The following is a 17,709-nucleotide window of genomic DNA, read 5'->3' as shown; positions in this document are numbered from 1 at the left end:
GGATATAGCAAACAGCATGAGGCTGACTACAAATGGAATGAATCAGACGACCACAGCTACTGAACAGCATGTGCATCGGTGCTGTTCAGTTGCCTGGACATGGTATAAGTATCATGCAAATCTTATTTAGGTCATTGCTATTGGCTTTGCCTGTTGCTGCCTGATTTCTTTGTGTCTCAGCTGCTTCATTTCTTCCGCTGCCATGGCCCCTTGATGCATGTCTCAAAGTCCACTTCCCGCATCTTCAGCTGTGAAACTCCCTCAGCCCTGAGGGACTTTCATCCCTCCTCAAAGTCTCCCTCAGGACTTCCTCTGCCATGTGCCACATGCCAGTGCCAGGACAGATCTTGGGTCCTCAAGAGCCCCTCAGCTGTGGCTGGGAGGAGGCAGGCAGCCATTATCAAACATTACTACGTGCAGCTCTAAAGGGCCTATATATACAAGTCCTCAGCTACTGATCTGATTCTGGGGCTGAGAAGCATTGGGATTTGCTTCCCTTCTTTATTCAGGTAGGTTTTCAGGTCCTGAGGCAGAGAATGAACCTTTCAGCTGTGAGAGTTTCTGTCAGGAAACTGGACAGTGCCAGAGAAAAGCCTGCAGAACTCAGGCTGCAGGTCCTCAGCAGGGAGGGAGGAGAACAAACAGCATCCCTACCGCTGCACAGCAGCTACTCTATTCACAGCATGCAACTGCAAACAGCAGCTTACGGAGCCACCCTTTCAAAGCCATCTAACTTCTTTTATACATCATTCTAATTTTGTGCACCACGACCAACCTGCACAAAGAACAAGGGAGGAATAAATTATTTTCAGGCTGATCAGACCCAAACACTGAAGGCTGAAAGCTGAGCAGCACACAACAACGTGGCTCAGCACCCCAGGGGGGGCACTCGATTTCATGTTGCTGTGGATGGTGTTCACAGGACCCACCACAGACAAGGAACTCCACAGTCTAGCACCACTGACAATTGCCAAGGCTCATCCTGCAGGAAAGGGAGCTCAAACTGGAGAAGCACAGGGAGCAAGTCTCCTTGTATCGACTGAGAAAGGGCAAATCTCCCAATTTCAAAATGGTCATTAGTTTTTTTATGTAAAAAGACAGATTTCCTGAGGGAAGGAGTCCAATGCCAAAGGCTACACCATGGTTAGGACCTCACTTTAGAAAGGGCTTTATCCAGGCACATTTCACCTGACCTACTTTAAATACCTCTTTTATGATGAGACAAACCTTGTCTCAGGAGTGACAACTTCTGTGGACTGGACAGAAAACAGAGGTCAACTATAATGAAGATGTAGGTTTCTAAATGTAGCTGAGACAAACACCCAAGTGTTCAGTCCAAAGTAAAGGCTCACTGCTTTTCCCAGGAGTTTCCAAACAAAACTCTAGTCTACAGCCTTCACTATGCAACTTTATTCTTGCTGGATTTTGGCTTAAGGATGCCTCTGAGTGATTCACTTGTGGATACGTGGTTTGCAAAGGTGCTAGCTGCTCTGCTGACTATTCTGAGCTGCCCATACAGATAGACTCTCACAGAATCTGTTTCTTGGTCCTTCACCTCATGAACACAGGAATAACTATCTTCTATCATAAAGGTTTGCTATGAAAACAATGAATTTTAAAAGCCATGAAGTTCTTCCCTGATACTGCCGTAGCTGGGGAAGTATTAAACATAAGACAAAAGGAAGCCTCATGGTTTTCACAATCATGCATGAGACACAATGTCTCCTGCCACCAGTGCTTGTCCTAAGCCTGGGACGCTAAATACAGAGCCGCTGGCTTTAATGGAAATGTGCCTCACTGGTCTCAGCTCTGTCCCAGACTCTGGGAGTGCAAGTGTTACTCCCACTGCAGGTGGATGGAACTACTGAAGCATAAATGACCTTGAGAGGTGTGGCCCGGAAAGCTCTGCTCGCCTGCACTCCCTGGGGATGGTGGGAAGGTGCGGGACATGGGCCTCCACAGCCCTCACTTCAACCGAGGGAGCCTTCCCAAGGGCTGCCAGTCCTCCCACGCACCCTGCCGCCACGCGCACTTAAACTGCCAGCAACTTCAGTTTTTGTATGTTACCCAGTGTCCGCTGAGATTTGCTAACACTTCTTCTCCTGATTTAATCTTCCCAGAGATCTGATTAATGCTTGCGCTTCCACCGAAGAAGGGCTGTCAGGGGAGAACAGAAACAGAAAATATGATCAGTCCAGTGAGAACTGGAAGGGAGACAAACACAGTGATGCAGCAGGAGGGAAGGGAAGTGCAACCTGCTTGATATTCACTATTTCTGGGCAAAGGCAGAGTGAATTCTAACATGCGTTTTGACTGTCTAGCATTGTGCCCACCTCCTTTTGTGTGCAATACCAAAATCACCGTGGGAGCTGCAGGAAGGGAGATAAGACTTCAGGTGCATTAACATCCAGCAGTGTAAGGCCTCGCCTTCATTGCAAATACATCTATTGTCAGCTAGACACGGGGATAAATCTATGTGGGCAAGTCCTTCCTGTTGTCCAGAATCACATTACAGTTTGCACCGTTATTCTTGCAGCCTTGTCCAAAGAAAAGGAGCAGCACTAATGCAGTTGGTGACTTTTCCTGCTCATGTGTGGTACTGCTGATGGCTGCATCTGTCTTCAGTGTGAAGAAGCTCTTGTCAGCAGCAAACAAAAAAAGAAAAAGGGCATTTCCTGAGACAAGGAAAAGATTCTCAGAACAATGGAAAAATCCCCTCACCCCCTGCCTGCCAAATACAGGAAACAGCAGTGATAAAGTGACCAGCTCTTCTATTCATGCCACACATTTCTTCAGACATTTTAGCAGCTACTTTTCAATAGTATTTGTGCCCAGGACCTTTTTTTTTTTATAATAACAATATAAAACCAAATTTCCTGCAACACCCATGGAAAAAGAAATCACAAGTACCTTAAGAATCAAAGTATGCAATCCAGCAGAGAATGGGTATATATATATATATGGGTATATAGTACAAGACTATTAGTAATCAAAGAGAAAGGCATTGCTAATGCTGAAGTATGCAGCCTAAGATTCTGCCAGGTTACGAATAGGCAATTTGGCCGACTATCTAAACATACATATGCTGAACTTCTAAGGATGAGAATTTTCCTTAAAATTTCAGTAGTCTTTTTGTGAAAATCAGAAACAATTCATTATGGCATATGTCATGTCATCTAAAAGATAGAATATCTGAGAACCAGCTCCAAGACTTTCACTTAAAAGCTCTCTTTGATCCAAAATGCCAGCTTTATGGTTGGACTCGATGATCCGGTGGGTCTCTTCCAACCTGGTTATTCTATGATTCTATGATTCTATATCTAAATTAGTATCAAATTTATGAGATCTACCTTTAACTTCTCACGATTCTGTTAAAAGAGATGGCTAAAAAATATTCGAAGCAGAGCATGTAATTAAGCCACAGGGACCTTTCTGAGTCATGTTTGTATTGTTTTCAAGCCAGAGAATAAGGGTCTGTGTTTTAAGCTCTGAAGTATTTGTAGGTTTGGGACAATACTGACCGACATCAGGAAAATACTCCATTGGCCTCAACACAGTAAGTCAGGCCTATGGAAAGAACAGGCTTTAAAGACAAGTATATGGAAATGTTAAGGAAGTACCTGGGGAAACAGTTCACTTTGCAAGGGGAAATAAAGACAGAAAAATATTATTGCCCCAGAAAAACACAGTCTGCAAAAGACTTCCCTAACCCCAGTAATCTCTTACATTTCTGTTGGCTAAGGCTGCAACTCTAAAGTCCTACAGGCTGTCAGTTCTCCATCTTTCATTTTATGCCCAGGCAAGAAACTGTTTGTTGGAACAGAAAAGAAGTGGGTGTTCCTTAAAAAGAAAGTTAACTCTCCAAGAAAAGTTACAGGTTATCATCTTCCCTCACAAATTTTAACACACAGGACTACAGGAATGCTCCAAGATGTTTCCATTGTATCTGCATACCACAACCCTGCATCACCAGGCTTCCTAGGGGAGGGACTAGCTACATGAACAAATCAGGCAATGACACTCTGACTCATCAGTGTGACAGGCGTTCAAAATTATCTGCTTGCAAATGGCCGCTTTCCTAACATCCCGCAAGCCTTAGGCAACACAATAACGATAACAATACCTGCAAAGCAAGAGTATGTATGCGATGGCCACTGAAAAGCTACACTGAAAATCCACATTCTAACTTGCCTCAAAGTAGTTTGTAAACCTCAAGGTTGTTTGCAAGCAAAATAATTCCTAAACACAAGCCACACTGTCATTGTCAAATATTCATAACATAGTTTGGCCAGTAGCCTGTTGGTGAACGAGTCGTGTAAAACTCAGGCTTCCTGGGTTCAAATTGCATTGCACTACACAGAACTGACTGCAGGACAATGCCTCCTCTCTGGGTAGGTCACCAATGTCCATGCATACATTGCTAATTCATAAATGATCTGGTGTGTTTGGTCAAACCTGGCCTGGAGTGCATGGGCTAGCCTGAGACCCATTCAAAATGGGGCTACAATGTCCCTTACCTTTAGCTTGAATTCCAGTTCTGCCCTGTGGTTAGTTTTCTCACAGTCGATGGTAACTTTCCCTCCAAGCTCCATTGTCATTGTGCCATATAAAAGTCCTGAAAGGGTAAAAAGAGATTTCAGAGAGACGCCAATGGAAGGAATCTGCTTTCCCAACTCAAACTGGCTTCCACTGAAACACTGTGAGATTTGCTGCTTGTCTTAAAGTTTTGAAAAGACAGAAACCCAAGTTCCCAAGAAATGGCTCTTTACTATAAACATGAACAATCTTTCCGAGTCCACATTCCGCACTTATTACATCAGCTCGGAAACAGCTAGACTCATAGGTTCTGATAGTGCATCTGTGGCAAGTTGAAAGTAGGAAAGGAAAAACAAGGAAAGCTCTGCCTAGCAACTTCATTTATAGTAGTGCTTATATAGACTCAGCCACTTCTTACAGGCAGATGAGGCAGAAAGGAGCTGTAACGGGATTCAGCAGAATCTGAGGGACTAGCAGTCACGTAGGGGACTCTTTTTTACATATGCTTACCTTTTTCTGAAAGGTCATTTGTCAAAAAAGAAAAATTGCCAAGAGAAAGATCTATGTACAGGAATAGTTGACAGAGGGCATGATTTACAGAAGTTACTGTTTTCAGGTAGCTAGACCCTCCATAAATACTGGAGGTCAATATGTCAAAATAAAAAATATTCAACCCCCCAAACTGGACCAAACTGCTACAGGAGTGATTTTACCACTGTGGTTGAAATGCCACCAATGCTTAGCTTCCTAAGGAGAAATGCAAAGTTACAGCAGTTAATCAGCAGCCGTCTCCTGGCCTCAGTGCACATTTAGCTCAACAGAGCAAAGCCACATGGTAACAGCCTCACTGAGGCAGCTCATACACTGACGAGCATCATGGCTAGAGTAACAAAGAAATCAGGAGAGAAATCAGGAATTTCCTTTAGTTTCAAAAAGCCAGAGAATACATTAAACAATTCCAGTCTTAACAGTAGAAAAACTTATTGTTCTCAGAAGCTTAGAAATGTACTCATATTCTGCCTGTCTTTACTTTATCTGCAGTGCATATACATGGTATTTTTTGATTCTACATAGTGTTAAAACTAACTTAGATGGGCCTAATTCTGTCCTCAGCTCTGCACAGACAAATCAAAAAGACTTCAACAAGGATTGCCAGTCTTCTGCTGATGCTATGACTCACGTGGGGAGCAAGTGCTCCCTGGAATTACCAGTCCCTGCAGTGCCTGGTATTCAAGAGGAAAGGAGAGAGCCACGGCAAAGTTAATCAGTAAGATACTAGTACATTATTTTGCCTGTTTGCTTCCTATTTGAGCAGTTATAACTTACCCTTACAGTGGGCGTACGGCATAGTAATTATGTAATCTTCCCCCTTGTTTAGAAACGTAAGCTTAGCTTTCCCATCCAACAGTGCAGAAAGTGAGTTACCTAGAATTCAAAAGAATATATTAAAAGAACACATTAAAAAAATTAAAAAATCAAAAAATATTAAAAAATAAAAAAATTAAAAAGCACATATATATTAAAAAATGCATGTTAGGCTTGGTCACTCATCCTACTTTATAAAAGTAATAAATTCTCTGCTCTACGACTCATATTTGCTCTGGCATTTAAGCCCTGTTACAGCAAGGGCAGTAGATTAAATAAGTCATTAGTGGGATGCAGAAAGCAGTTCCAATGCTTACAAGTTTTTCTGGTCCTTCTGTTCTCACAGCTTTCCTCACATGTATGATCCCAAACAACAAATAAAATTGTCAAAAGGACAGCAATGATTATTTACAAGTGTTACAACAAATACATTTACCAGAGGACAGTACTTAAGAGGTGTGGGTCTAAACAAAAAACTGATTTCAAATAGCAACACTGTTTCAGAGCCTGCGGTTGTGCTGTCTCCATTGAGATTAAAAGATTTGAGGACATTTTTAAACTCTAGGGTTCAACTCAGAAATCTGAGAGCTAGATAAAGAGTTACATTTATATAGAGACTTCTGCAAAAGTCAGCTGGATAATCAGATATCTATAAAATGAATCATCTGTGAGCATATGCAAAGTAGTCTGACAGCCAGTTGCTGATACATTCTTATGAACCTTTGCTTTCTGAAAACCATGTTTTTAAAACTTTCGATTTTTCTATCTGAAATTTTTCTATCTATCAATTTTTCTAATCTGAAATAGTGGAAATGGGGAAAACCTAGGAGAGCCAAGGCAAGGAATTAGGATGTCCTGGTGTTAGAACTCTTAAGCATCTCTTTGCTTTTAACTCTCAACATACTCAGGAGTGATTGAAAAACATACCAAAAACCAATGCCACAATGTTCCCTGGAAGATGCCTAGGCTTAATGCCTTACCATAAAACTTGGACCTAGCTAGAATGCTGCCAGTAATGCAGAATCCATCCTTCCTATTGCTGACATGAAAAGCTGACACTGGCGGATGATGGGACACCTAGAAGAAAAATAGGCACAGGTCATTTACAGCAGTCTTTACAGGCTAAATGGAGTGGCGGGTGCATGCACAGCCTCACGTGGTGTTACACATGCCCTAGGGATGTAAGATGTAGGCTGTAGGACTAAGCAGAGTCCTCAAAACCCCATCTATCCCATTAACCTCAATGTTAAGGAAGGGAACATTACATGTGAGTACATATATGTAAACTTTCTCCTCCATCCCATATTTTCTTGTCCTTGTGCATTTGAGATCACTTTAGGCCAACAGGTACACTGTCAGATTTTCAACATAGTAAATGACAGTGAAGTTGGTTTTGGCAGCATCTGCATAACCTCCACAAAATGGATGCAATGGCTGAAACAAAATAAAACAGAATAAACTTTCTTTGATTAAATAGGAAAAAAATGTATGTGACACAGGGAGTCCCTGTACCAAAGTCCACATGGTTCTCAGATCTCTTTAGAAATACCGTAAATCTCAAACTAAATTTTGTCAGGCCAGTTTACTTGTGACCTCTGCCCTTAATTTATCCTCAAAGACATTGAGAGAAGCTCTCAATTTAATCCCATTAAAATAATTATAGAAAGTTTAGAAATGAGGGAAGGTAGGATTTGGTTATGTGCTCTATGCCCCTTATGACAGAGGCAACACAAAACATGTTTTATTAACAGCATGAAACAATCAGGCAGAATCCCATGGAAAGGTCTTTGTGGAAGAGGCTAATGTTATGTATGGGAGACATGGCTCTATGTCATGAGCGCCCACCAAAGCTCACATAATCCCTGTAAATCTAAAAGGAAAAGAGATCTGCAGCTAGTTTTCCACATGTCCGACTCCCGATGTTTACACAAAACTCCAAGTTCCTCTCTTCGGGTAAGACGAGGGGCATATTCCAATGCTTATACCTCCTGTGTACAGAGGTACATGCTGTTCGCAGCACCTGACCAACTTACCTGTTCTGCTATGTAAAATGTGTGACTGTTTGTCTGAGGGTGAAACCAACAGCAGCGAAATGTCTCTCCCAGAATAGGGTTGTATGGCTTTTTTATTCCCTGAAAAATAAAATAATCAAAATGTGCTATAAATGAAGATTTGCAATCCACCTCTACAGAGATGGCCACAAAACAACATATTTTTCTACTACATGTTTCAAACTAAGTAAATCACAAGAATAAAACTGAAGAACTGGTTACACGTATCCTCTTAATTTAATCTTTTAATCTGAGCCATGGATTCATCTGCTGTTCTCACTAACTTAATCTTCAATACTGCCTGATCAAAGCTTTACAAGATGATCAAAATTCATTATTTCTGCTACTATATGCAGCAGGTGTGTAATGATGTGGAAACATGGCACTATGCTACCAACAGGCCTAAAAAGAAAAAGGAGACCTGCTGTCAAGGAAGGGAAAAATCTTGTATCCTAGGACATGTTATTTATTGGTGACTAGTGTTGCCTTTTAACTGCCCAGTGCAAAGGCTCCAAGGTTGATCAACACTATTTTGCATTCAATATCTACTCTGAAACCAAATGCAACTCAATTTTAAAAGTAATGGTCAAAGTTGTCTGAACAATAGAAGATGTAAAGTGTCAAAGGAAAGGCACTAAAGAAATACACAACCATAACAAGATTTCAATGCCTGTTACAACCCCAACTTCACGAATTTTTTTACCTTTGGCTTCTTGTAGAAGCCAGACAGATACCACCTCACAACTTGCTTCATTCGACTGTATGGATCATCTTCAAGGACAGCCCTGTAGGACAGGATATAAAACATTCTTCATACTGTTCACATACCACATTCATTTCATACCAGTATAAAAGCATTAATTTCAATAGTATTTCCCCAGTACTAATGGGAAAGACCTCCTGTGCTGCTGCCAATGAGAAGGTGTCTGCCAGCAGAAATAATTTTTTTTTTAATAATGTACATCACACAACACACACAAAAACTCTTAAAAAGTGGTGCCCCTTGCCCTGCACTCCAGCAAAAGGCTAATAAAATTTCAGGAGAGTATCAGGATTGTTGGACATTTAAGTGTGTTAATCTGGAACTGCCACTCACACTAGCATTTAGCTACAGCTAATGGTATGGTGAGAGTCATAAAATCAGTAATACTTATGCCACCAAGACCAAAGACAGTTCTAGTTTTTTCCCTTTTCCTTTGTTTCCCTCTTCCTTAAAACATCTTTAAAGCTGATGTGCTACATGGCCTCTTTCAGTACTTTGAGATTTCATACACTAACTCAGGTTAGAAAGGACTTCTCAAGGTCATCTCATCCAACCCCTCCCCACTAAAACATGAAGTGGAAAGTAAATACTAACAATAGAGTTCCTGGTATTTCCAACCATTTAGTCAGGTTTGAAAGTCAACCTGGACAAGTTCTTTCAAAATGCATTTAGAAAGATCTTCTGTACTACAAAGAGTTTAATTTAACAAAACTTCCACACCTCTTAGATCTCAGCACTGAGGAGAACCATTTCCTTAACCTCAGATTTTACAAAAAACAGAAACAAGGCTTGAAAATAACACAATGCTGAAATTACCCAGTGAAATAAACATGAATTGTTTACTGTTGCTATTTGAATATTCCACACACTGGTTTTAAAATATACCAGGTCTCATTGAGAAGGCTGGTCCCATCTGCAAGCATAACATTTTCTGTTTTCTACTCTGCTGGTCCCCACAGGTCTCTCTCATCGATGGTATTAAAATATGATTCTTATTTGTTATCAATCAATACAATTATTTGCTTTTGTGGGCAGAAGTCCTTGACAATTCTGTTTGCTCTCTGTCCTACTCCCCCTCTGTACATGAGTACACCAGAAGGTGGCACAGCTCTTTTGTGAAATGCTCAAAGTCATGAGCTGAATCCTCGCCAGCTTCAGCCAATGCTGGCAAACATGTGAATGTGCAAAGGTAGTTTTGTCTATGTTTAATTGTTTTCCTTGCTTCCTTGCCTCTTACTGGCAGTAGTCTGTCTTTAAAGGGTCACTGCAGCTGGCACCTGGCTTGATTTACATCAAATCCAGTGACCTTGTTATTATTTGTGAGCCTTTCAAGCATACAAATGCACTCCAGCCAGCATCGCGCAAACACCGTAACACATTTTCACAAATATAAGAAAAGTGCCCATGTCAGACATGCTCTGTGTGCTGCTTACTGGGAAAGCAGGTCAGCGTGGTAATAGTAATCAGAGAGTTTGTTAAGGAATGAGCGTGGCTCCAGGATGAAGGTGGGCAACACCACCCGTGACAAGTCCATGCCAGGCCGCAGTTGCTTCAGTAGGATCCACATCAGGCTCTTGTTCTCCTCAGAGACTGTTTCTATTTGAGATGATTCACCTGTCTACAATGAGAAAAGGGAAATTCAGGGCAGGAATAGGAAAACCATTTCTTGCAGGTCCATTTACCTGGAGGGTCTAAGCTTATGAGGCATACCTGGCCCTGGCACAAGCGTGAATGCTCTGTTACACCACTGCAAGGACACATCAGCTCTATCTCAAGAAAAGTGAATCCCCAAAGCACTGAAATGAGTGCTATGAGAAGCCCTGGGCTGCTGCAAGAGCTGGCACAAGGCTGGGAGCACACCTCTTCTTCCTGAGCCACTGTCATACCTCAGGATTGCGATGAGCCAACATGGACCAACACTAACCAAGAGGACTCTGCACTGCAGTTCCTCAGGAAGTGTGGACATGCTCAAGGCTGTTACAGCATCACTGCAGCCTGGTGGGATGTATACAAGAAGCTCCTCTCTGTCCCATTCTCAGCAAATGAGAAGCTGTAAGATTTACTATCATAGGAGATAAACAAGTAATAAATAAAGAATGGAAGCAGTCCTCCAAGTTCAAAATAAGACAAACTGGTAGTGTAGGTATGATAAAGGCCCCACTGCCAGGTGATGTGCACAAAAACTACTGCAGCCCCCAATGCTGCTCAGAGCCCTTTGCAGAAGTGCAGGTAATGGTTAAAAAGCCAGGGATTGTGCTGTGGTTTCAGCTATAACTGCATAGTTTCTCTGCATTCAGTGAGGCGTTCAGGAAGTTTTAACATGGCGGAATGGGCCTTTCAAGCCACTGGAGGAAGAAAAACTAAATTTTCAACCATGCATGTCATTTTAACTCATCCTAGGCATCATAATTTAACAAGGAAAGAGAATACTCGGGCTTTCTGCAATTTTCAGGCAAGACATTTCTAGAATGAACCTTCACTTGGGAGAGGACACATAGCATTTCCCAACAGGATTTGCCACCTGAGCATTGCCAGCACTACCTTTTTGGCTCCAAATAAGCCCTTTTACTAGTCATGCAGAAACACATTAAATCCAGCATATGGGCTGAGGGGAATTTCAGATTAAGAAACAACAAAGTTCTTTTCACTTCATTGGTTTTCCATTATCATACCATTCTTCTTGTGACAGACTGATGCAATACACAGCTTGAACCTCCAAGAAGGAACAGAAACCACTAAAAAACGTAATACCACAGAGTCAGCCAAGGCTTATAATACATATGGGTCTGTCAGAACTTTCATTACTTATCCAGGTTCTAAAGTGTGCATGTATCGGCAATATAAATTAATGCCATGTTGAAACTGCTGTACCAATTCAAGTGTTACTTGGAATGAATCGCTGCAGAAGGGATGGATGAAAAGGGAAGGAGAAGGTGCAGAAGGATGAGAACAACTTCAGCTCATTTCTGGTTTGCTTTCCCCTAAAATACATCACTGTCAACAATCCTTTTTGTAACTTAATAAAACTAAAATCTTGGGATTTTTTTTTTCACTATCAGTCTACCTACCGAGGAAGTGTCCTTTTATATTCTAGACCAGCTTTTGCAATCTCAAAGTCCTTCTGACACCTGTCTCTGCCTTCAAATTCCTCCTGCAAACAAGGCAAAGCTGGAACATCAGAACAAGCACTCACCTTTCAAACACATACAGATGCACATACATATGTGCACACCATTCAAATGAGCTTTCCAAGCCAAACTGAAAATTTAACAGTGATAGTTTGCATCTATGACCTTTGTCCTGCCAAATCTGAACTGTATGCACAGACTGTGGGGCAGCAGCTTCAGTTTAAGATGACAGTTGATGTTACTAGTTGGCATGTGTTTACCTTGATGCATCTCCACCCACTGCTGATAGGGAACCAAGTCATTGCACACAACCTACTTTTCCTTATCATAATTACTGTCACCAGAGAGAAAAGACTCAACAACTAGTCCTATCTGTGTGTCCCAGGTGACAACAGCTCCATCTCTTGGTAAACAACAAAAATCTACCAAAACATCTAATGGCCAAGGCTACATGAAAATTCTTTCCAAAAGCCCACTGGAAGTCTGAGCAGCCACGCTACGGTTAGCCTTGTTTTATGCCAAACAAAGTACAAATATACTCCTTTCCATTTGGTTTTTACTGTTGTTTTTTATTTAATTTTAATGTAAAACTGCAGAGATCTCTCACACACCCACATACACACATCAGCATTTCTGTAAGGCTCATTCAAACACCAAAGTATCAGCCTGTCCTACTAACACTTCTAGGACAAGTTTGTCACATAGTAAAAGGTAATTTCAGAATAAGTAGCTGACAGAAATTGTTAGAATTTGCCTTCGTTTTGCTGTTGCTTAGTTTCTCAGCTATATTCAAAATCCTGTTTGTACCTGGTTACCACTTGTTGTATGCTTGCGGTGGGATTTGTGGGGAGAGATGCACAGAAGAGGAGTTGGGGTTTTTTATCTCTGTTGGCAACAGTTCTGCTTGCAAGCACAATTTTTACAGCAGGGGCTTGCATCTCACACCTGACATCTGAAATGGCAGCAAACATATGCTACCTGGATTGCTGGCTCCAGACCACAAACTGCTGCTCTTGGGGATGGTTGTGCTGTGGAAAGGAGGAGGCAAAACTGAACTCCTCCTGCACCTCTGCAAGGTGGTAAGGGAGAGATGTTCTTTTGTGGTCTTTTATGTAGGCTGTCCTGCTATAGAGTCTGTGGAGAAATAAATAGGAGCAATGTACTCTGTGTGGGGGACACCTAACCATTCTCTATGTTTTAAGTTATCACTCAGTGAAACACAGGGTGTAATTAGGATATATTTACCTATATTTGTTTCCTCCATATTAGTAGTGCACTCTCAGGGAAACATTGAAAGAGAAGCATAAGAATCTGTTGAAGGGTCTGGGGCATAAGTCTTACGGGGAGCGGCTGAGGGAACTCAGGTTGTTTAGTCTGGATTAAAGGCGGCTGAGGAGAGACCTTATAGCTCTTGACAACTACCTGAAAGGAGGTTGTGGTGAGGTGGGTGCTGGTTTCTTCTCCCAAGTAACAAGTGATAGGATGAGAGGAAATGGCCCCAGGTTTTACCATGGGAGGTTTAGATTGGATATTAAGAAAAAATTCTTTACTGAAAGTATTATCAGGCACAGGAACAGTCTGCCCAGGGAAGTGGTTGAGTCACCATCCCTAGAGGTATTTAAAAGATGTGTAGGTGTGGTGCTCAGGGACATGGTTTAGTGCCGAACTTAGCAGAGTTAGGTTTATGGTTGGACTTGATCTTAAGGGACTTTTCCAATCTAAATGATTCTATGATTCCATGATTCTAAAAAAAGAAACAGCTTTCTAGCAAAGAGGTTTTCTTTGAACCACCACCAAGACTTCAGATTCCTTATTTGAAGCAATGGGCAAGGGAGTACTCAGACCCCTCCCAGTGCTGCAGCAGAGTTCCTCACATTTCACCCAGCTCTGTACCACTGCCTTTCTCAGAGGTGTTGCAGTAACATCCAGCTAAATAAAGCTCTTATGCGGAATAGAAATGCATCCTCCTGCTGTTAAATGACATAAGAAATGGCTTTCCTACAAGAAACTGTCATTTAGGAATCAAGTGTCTCAAATGCTCCTTTAGGACACACAAAAAAGATGTTGCATGCATAATGAAAAAGGGAACTATCATATTTTGTATCATGCAAGGTCTGAGCATCCTAATTGGCCAGGACACATGCCCAGAATAATAACTCCCCCTCCTGCTGGCTCCACAAAGCACTGTGCCAATGCTATGCAGCTCTTTAATGCAATAACTGGTTAAAGCAATCACTTATGCTGGAAACACGCCAAAGCACAGTAGCGGGGCTGCCGTTCATAATGCATAATTATTAGAGCACATGATAATTCAACATAATTTAGCAGAAAGCTGTACACTGCTTTATCTGTAAAACTCTGGAACTCACATGACTGGCTCTTAACTGCCATGCATCTAGAAGGCCAAACAACAAATATTATGAACAGAGACAAACAGTGATTAAAATTACTTTTTTGGCTTTTACCTCCCCAAACTCCTCATAGATCTGTTCAATATATGTTGTCCCTTTCCGTCCTGGAGAGACCTCTCCGTGGATTTCTGACTGATCGCTCTCGCTTTCATTTGTCTTCCGGCTGTTCTCGTGCATTTCGTTCTCTGACTCTTCTACATTGTCTCTCTCAGACTTGTCCGAAAAAGCATCGTTTTCCAAGTGGTGGTGGTTCTCCAGGGCTGATTCATTCAATCTGCAACACACAGTTCATTACTTGCTTCAATTTGATTCACAAAGTCAGATTACTTGAGGCCTTTTAGATAAGGCAAAAACACCCTCCAGGATGCGCAGCCCAGGAGAGTGTAAAATACTACTTTCCTGAATAGCAGCATTTTTATCATTGAAACAGTGATATATTTTCCATAAAAATTCTCCCTTTCAAACTGCACTTTGCAAAATCTTCCACACAGCTCCACTTACCCACCCTTACACAGAATTGCTGGTGGCTCCACATGGGAGCCCACACACCAAAGGGATACAGAGCACACACTAACAACTGTACACCGCTGATTAGAGAAGTGTCAATCAATTAGAAGAGATTTTTCCCTTTACAGAAGCAAATCAGTGGATTGCAGCATATGGGAAAAATATGACATTATTGGATACATTTTATTTCCAGTACTACTGCTACTTTATTTCAATGGATGGTGGTCTTAAGTCAGACCCACAATAGAAAAGGCAAATTTAAAAATCAATAGGAGCAAGTATTTTCACACACATACCTAAACTAACCTGGGGAACGTGTTTCCCCAGATAATGCTCTGTGGAAGAGCCAAGTTCAAATTATGGATTGGGCAATTACATGTAAGAATACCTAGATTATAACAGCATTATAACAGCATCCAAGGGATGGAAGGTGTAGCAAGATTCATGGTCAGTGATCCAGGCTCTAGAGAATGAGGAGAAAGCCAAAAACTGTCTTCCAAATAGCCTATAGGATGCCCATTTGAAGAAGCAGATGCAGTTCATACAACAGATGGCAAACATGATTAGATGGGCCAGAGGTCAGATGATAAGAATTATTCACTAAATGTCTGTTTTTAAAAGTGATATTTAGCACGGGCTTCAGTTTTCCTTACTCATACATATCTTTGCACATACATCACCTCTTCCATGGCCTAGTCTAGCTCTCATGTGCTTGACTTTCCTATGAAAATTTCATACTCAAGTCCTCATGCAACATTAGTCTCAGATAAAACAATAAAAAAAGATTTCCAGTAATACAAAAAGTTTCAGAGGACCTAAACATGTCCTGGATCTTGACGAGTTTTGTTACTTCCCGTAGCCCATCTCCCTATCAAAGCATGATTTCTCTCCTCAGTTCATGCGAATGTTCTGTCAAGCTTGAAGTCTCTCCATGATGGGACTTTATTTGAACCCTTTTGGGCATGATCTAATTTTGATTACAGATCAATTCTGAAGGTCTCCATCCGCTCTTCTCCCTCAATTAGACATTGCTAGTTAGAGCCAGATTTTAAAAAAAACCCAAACCAACAGAAGAGTCAGAACACAGAAGTGGCAACAGCTTTTCAGAAGATGTAAACTTTTAGCTATGCACTGAAATAAGCTCATGATTTCTAACGTGCCAAGCAAGCCACACTGTGACAGTCACAGCTCAGTTTCTGGAGAAACTCAGTTTCTAGAGTTCTTTCGAAAGAATTGTCTACAGCTTTCTGTGCCTTTATGTCAGAAAAGATGTTGAGCAAAAAATGACCATGAGTGCTGCCGAGCCTCTGGAGACAGACTGCAGAGAGCTTTGATAACCAGCGAGCCTCCGGCCTGAGAAGACTCAACATCAGGGGCATAAACAAGAAGGCATGAAGACAACAACAGTGGTCACGAGGAGCTTGGAAGGAGAACATGCTGTGGAAATTTTTATGAAGGACTTGCAGGACTGTTGTTGACATTTTCACTAAGGTATAAATATGAGCTTGTAACAATAAACTTGGTCTTAGCTTGAAATGAAAGCTGAGTCCGTGCCTGTTAATACACCACAAACGGCACCCGTATTGGGTCTGAGCAGAGGCTGCATTAGGAGCAGGGTCTGGTGGGGACACCAGCAGAACTTTTGGAGGAGCTGAAATGAAGCCTGGGGGGCACCGCAGACACCTGCCTGCTGGACAGAAGGTGAGCTGCCGATAAGGGGATGGGGAACACAGTAACCCAGGAACAGAAAGATGTAATTGACTTACTTAAATATATTTTAAAGAATCAAAACCGAACACTAGATATTAATGATCTTAAAGTGCTTTTGATGTGGGCTCAGGATCATGAGCCACCTTTTGACGTTTGCTCGGCATCCGAACAAGAAACCTGGGATAAAATTGGAGTTCGACTATGGGATAAAGCGACTAGGTCAGATAAAACAGCTACTAAGTTGCTCGGCCCCTGGCAGAATGTTCTTGAAGCGCTAAAGGTGTATGTCAGCTCTAAGAAGCGCAGCGATAATTCAGAGCCAAGTGCAGGATGGCCAGCAACTGCACTAACCCCCCGCCCCTCTAAACTGCCTGCGCTTGCCTCTGCACCCCCCCGAAGGGGATGCTAACAATCCCTGTGATCCGGGTCCGAGAGACACCGAGAAGGAGCCTGATCCATCTACCCCCTGTCCCTCAGACCGAGGGGCACAAGCCAGGAGGGGGGCGCAGTGGCAGGGGGGAAGCTGAAATGTTTCAACCTTCTCCTGTGACCTGCGCACGGGACGCCAATTAGTTCCGAAGCGAAAAATGAGATTCCAAAAGCTGCAAAAGAGAACACTAACTGTTCTGCAGCCGATGTTCCCGCGGCTGCAGCAGCCCCGGGACATTCCCAGCTTTGTGACCCAAGGGCTGCAAGAATCAGCAAGTTTAACTGCCTTCAAAGAACAGGAACATGTCACACTGCAGTTCAGCTCATCCGCACGGCAGTTAAGGCCCCTTAGGAAGCGGAATTAGTGCACTGTTAATTGGACCATCATTTATCACAAAGCACAGATTGTTTGTTTTACCGGGACTGATTGATGCCGATTTTACGGGAACAATACAAGCGATGGCTTGGACGCCTGTGCCTCCCCACTTTACGTCAAGGGGCACTAGAATTGCTCAGCTTAGCTGTCTTCCAGCAATTGTACTCCAAGCAGCAAATGGCATACGGGGAGAAGGAAGCGTTGGTACTTCTTACAGATGGATCAGGGAAAACTGGAAAATCAGTGATTGTTTGGAGGACCAACAAACGGTTGACAGTAACTGAGCATGAGCCAGCAGTGTGCCCAGGTGGCCAAGAAGGCCAATGGCATCTTGGCTTGGATCAGAAACGGCGTGACCAGCAGGTCCAGAGAGGTTATTCTCCCTCTGTACTCGGCACTGGTGAGACCATACCTCAAATACTGTGTTCAGTTC

The 17,709-nt window shown here is 42.3% G+C and overlaps 1 protein-coding gene across 3 annotated transcripts in view; it reads right to left on the bottom strand.

Annotated features, from left to right (window-relative positions):
* OSBPL5 (oxysterol binding protein like 5) overlaps window positions 1-17,709 on the bottom strand; it is a 180,400-nt gene that overhangs the window by 8,061 nt on the left and 154,630 nt on the right. For all 3 annotated transcript variants that reach the window (XM_069857726.1, XM_069857727.1, XM_069857728.1), the window contains exons 9-16: window positions 14,309-14,528; window positions 10,149-10,333; window positions 8,656-8,737; window positions 7,935-8,033; window positions 6,882-6,978; window positions 5,863-5,961; window positions 4,518-4,615; window positions 2,068-2,157 (exon numbers count right to left, since the gene is read on the bottom strand). In XM_069857726.1, coding sequence (XP_069713827.1) covers window positions 2,068-2,157; window positions 4,518-4,615; window positions 5,863-5,961; window positions 6,882-6,978; window positions 7,935-8,033; window positions 8,656-8,737; window positions 10,149-10,333; window positions 14,309-14,528 — 970 coding nt within the window. The remainder of the gene's footprint in view (window positions 1-2,067; window positions 2,158-4,517; window positions 4,616-5,862; window positions 5,962-6,881; window positions 6,979-7,934; window positions 8,034-8,655; window positions 8,738-10,148; window positions 10,334-14,308; window positions 14,529-17,709) is intronic.

This window comes from Phaenicophaeus curvirostris, chromosome 5, assembly GCF_032191515.1.
Source record: "Phaenicophaeus curvirostris isolate KB17595 chromosome 5, BPBGC_Pcur_1.0, whole genome shotgun sequence".
Lineage (NCBI taxonomy): Eukaryota > Metazoa > Chordata > Aves > Cuculiformes > Cuculidae > Phaenicophaeus > Phaenicophaeus curvirostris.
Note: the sequence above shows the minus strand (reverse complement) of the source record. Positions and strands in the feature narration are given on the sequence as shown.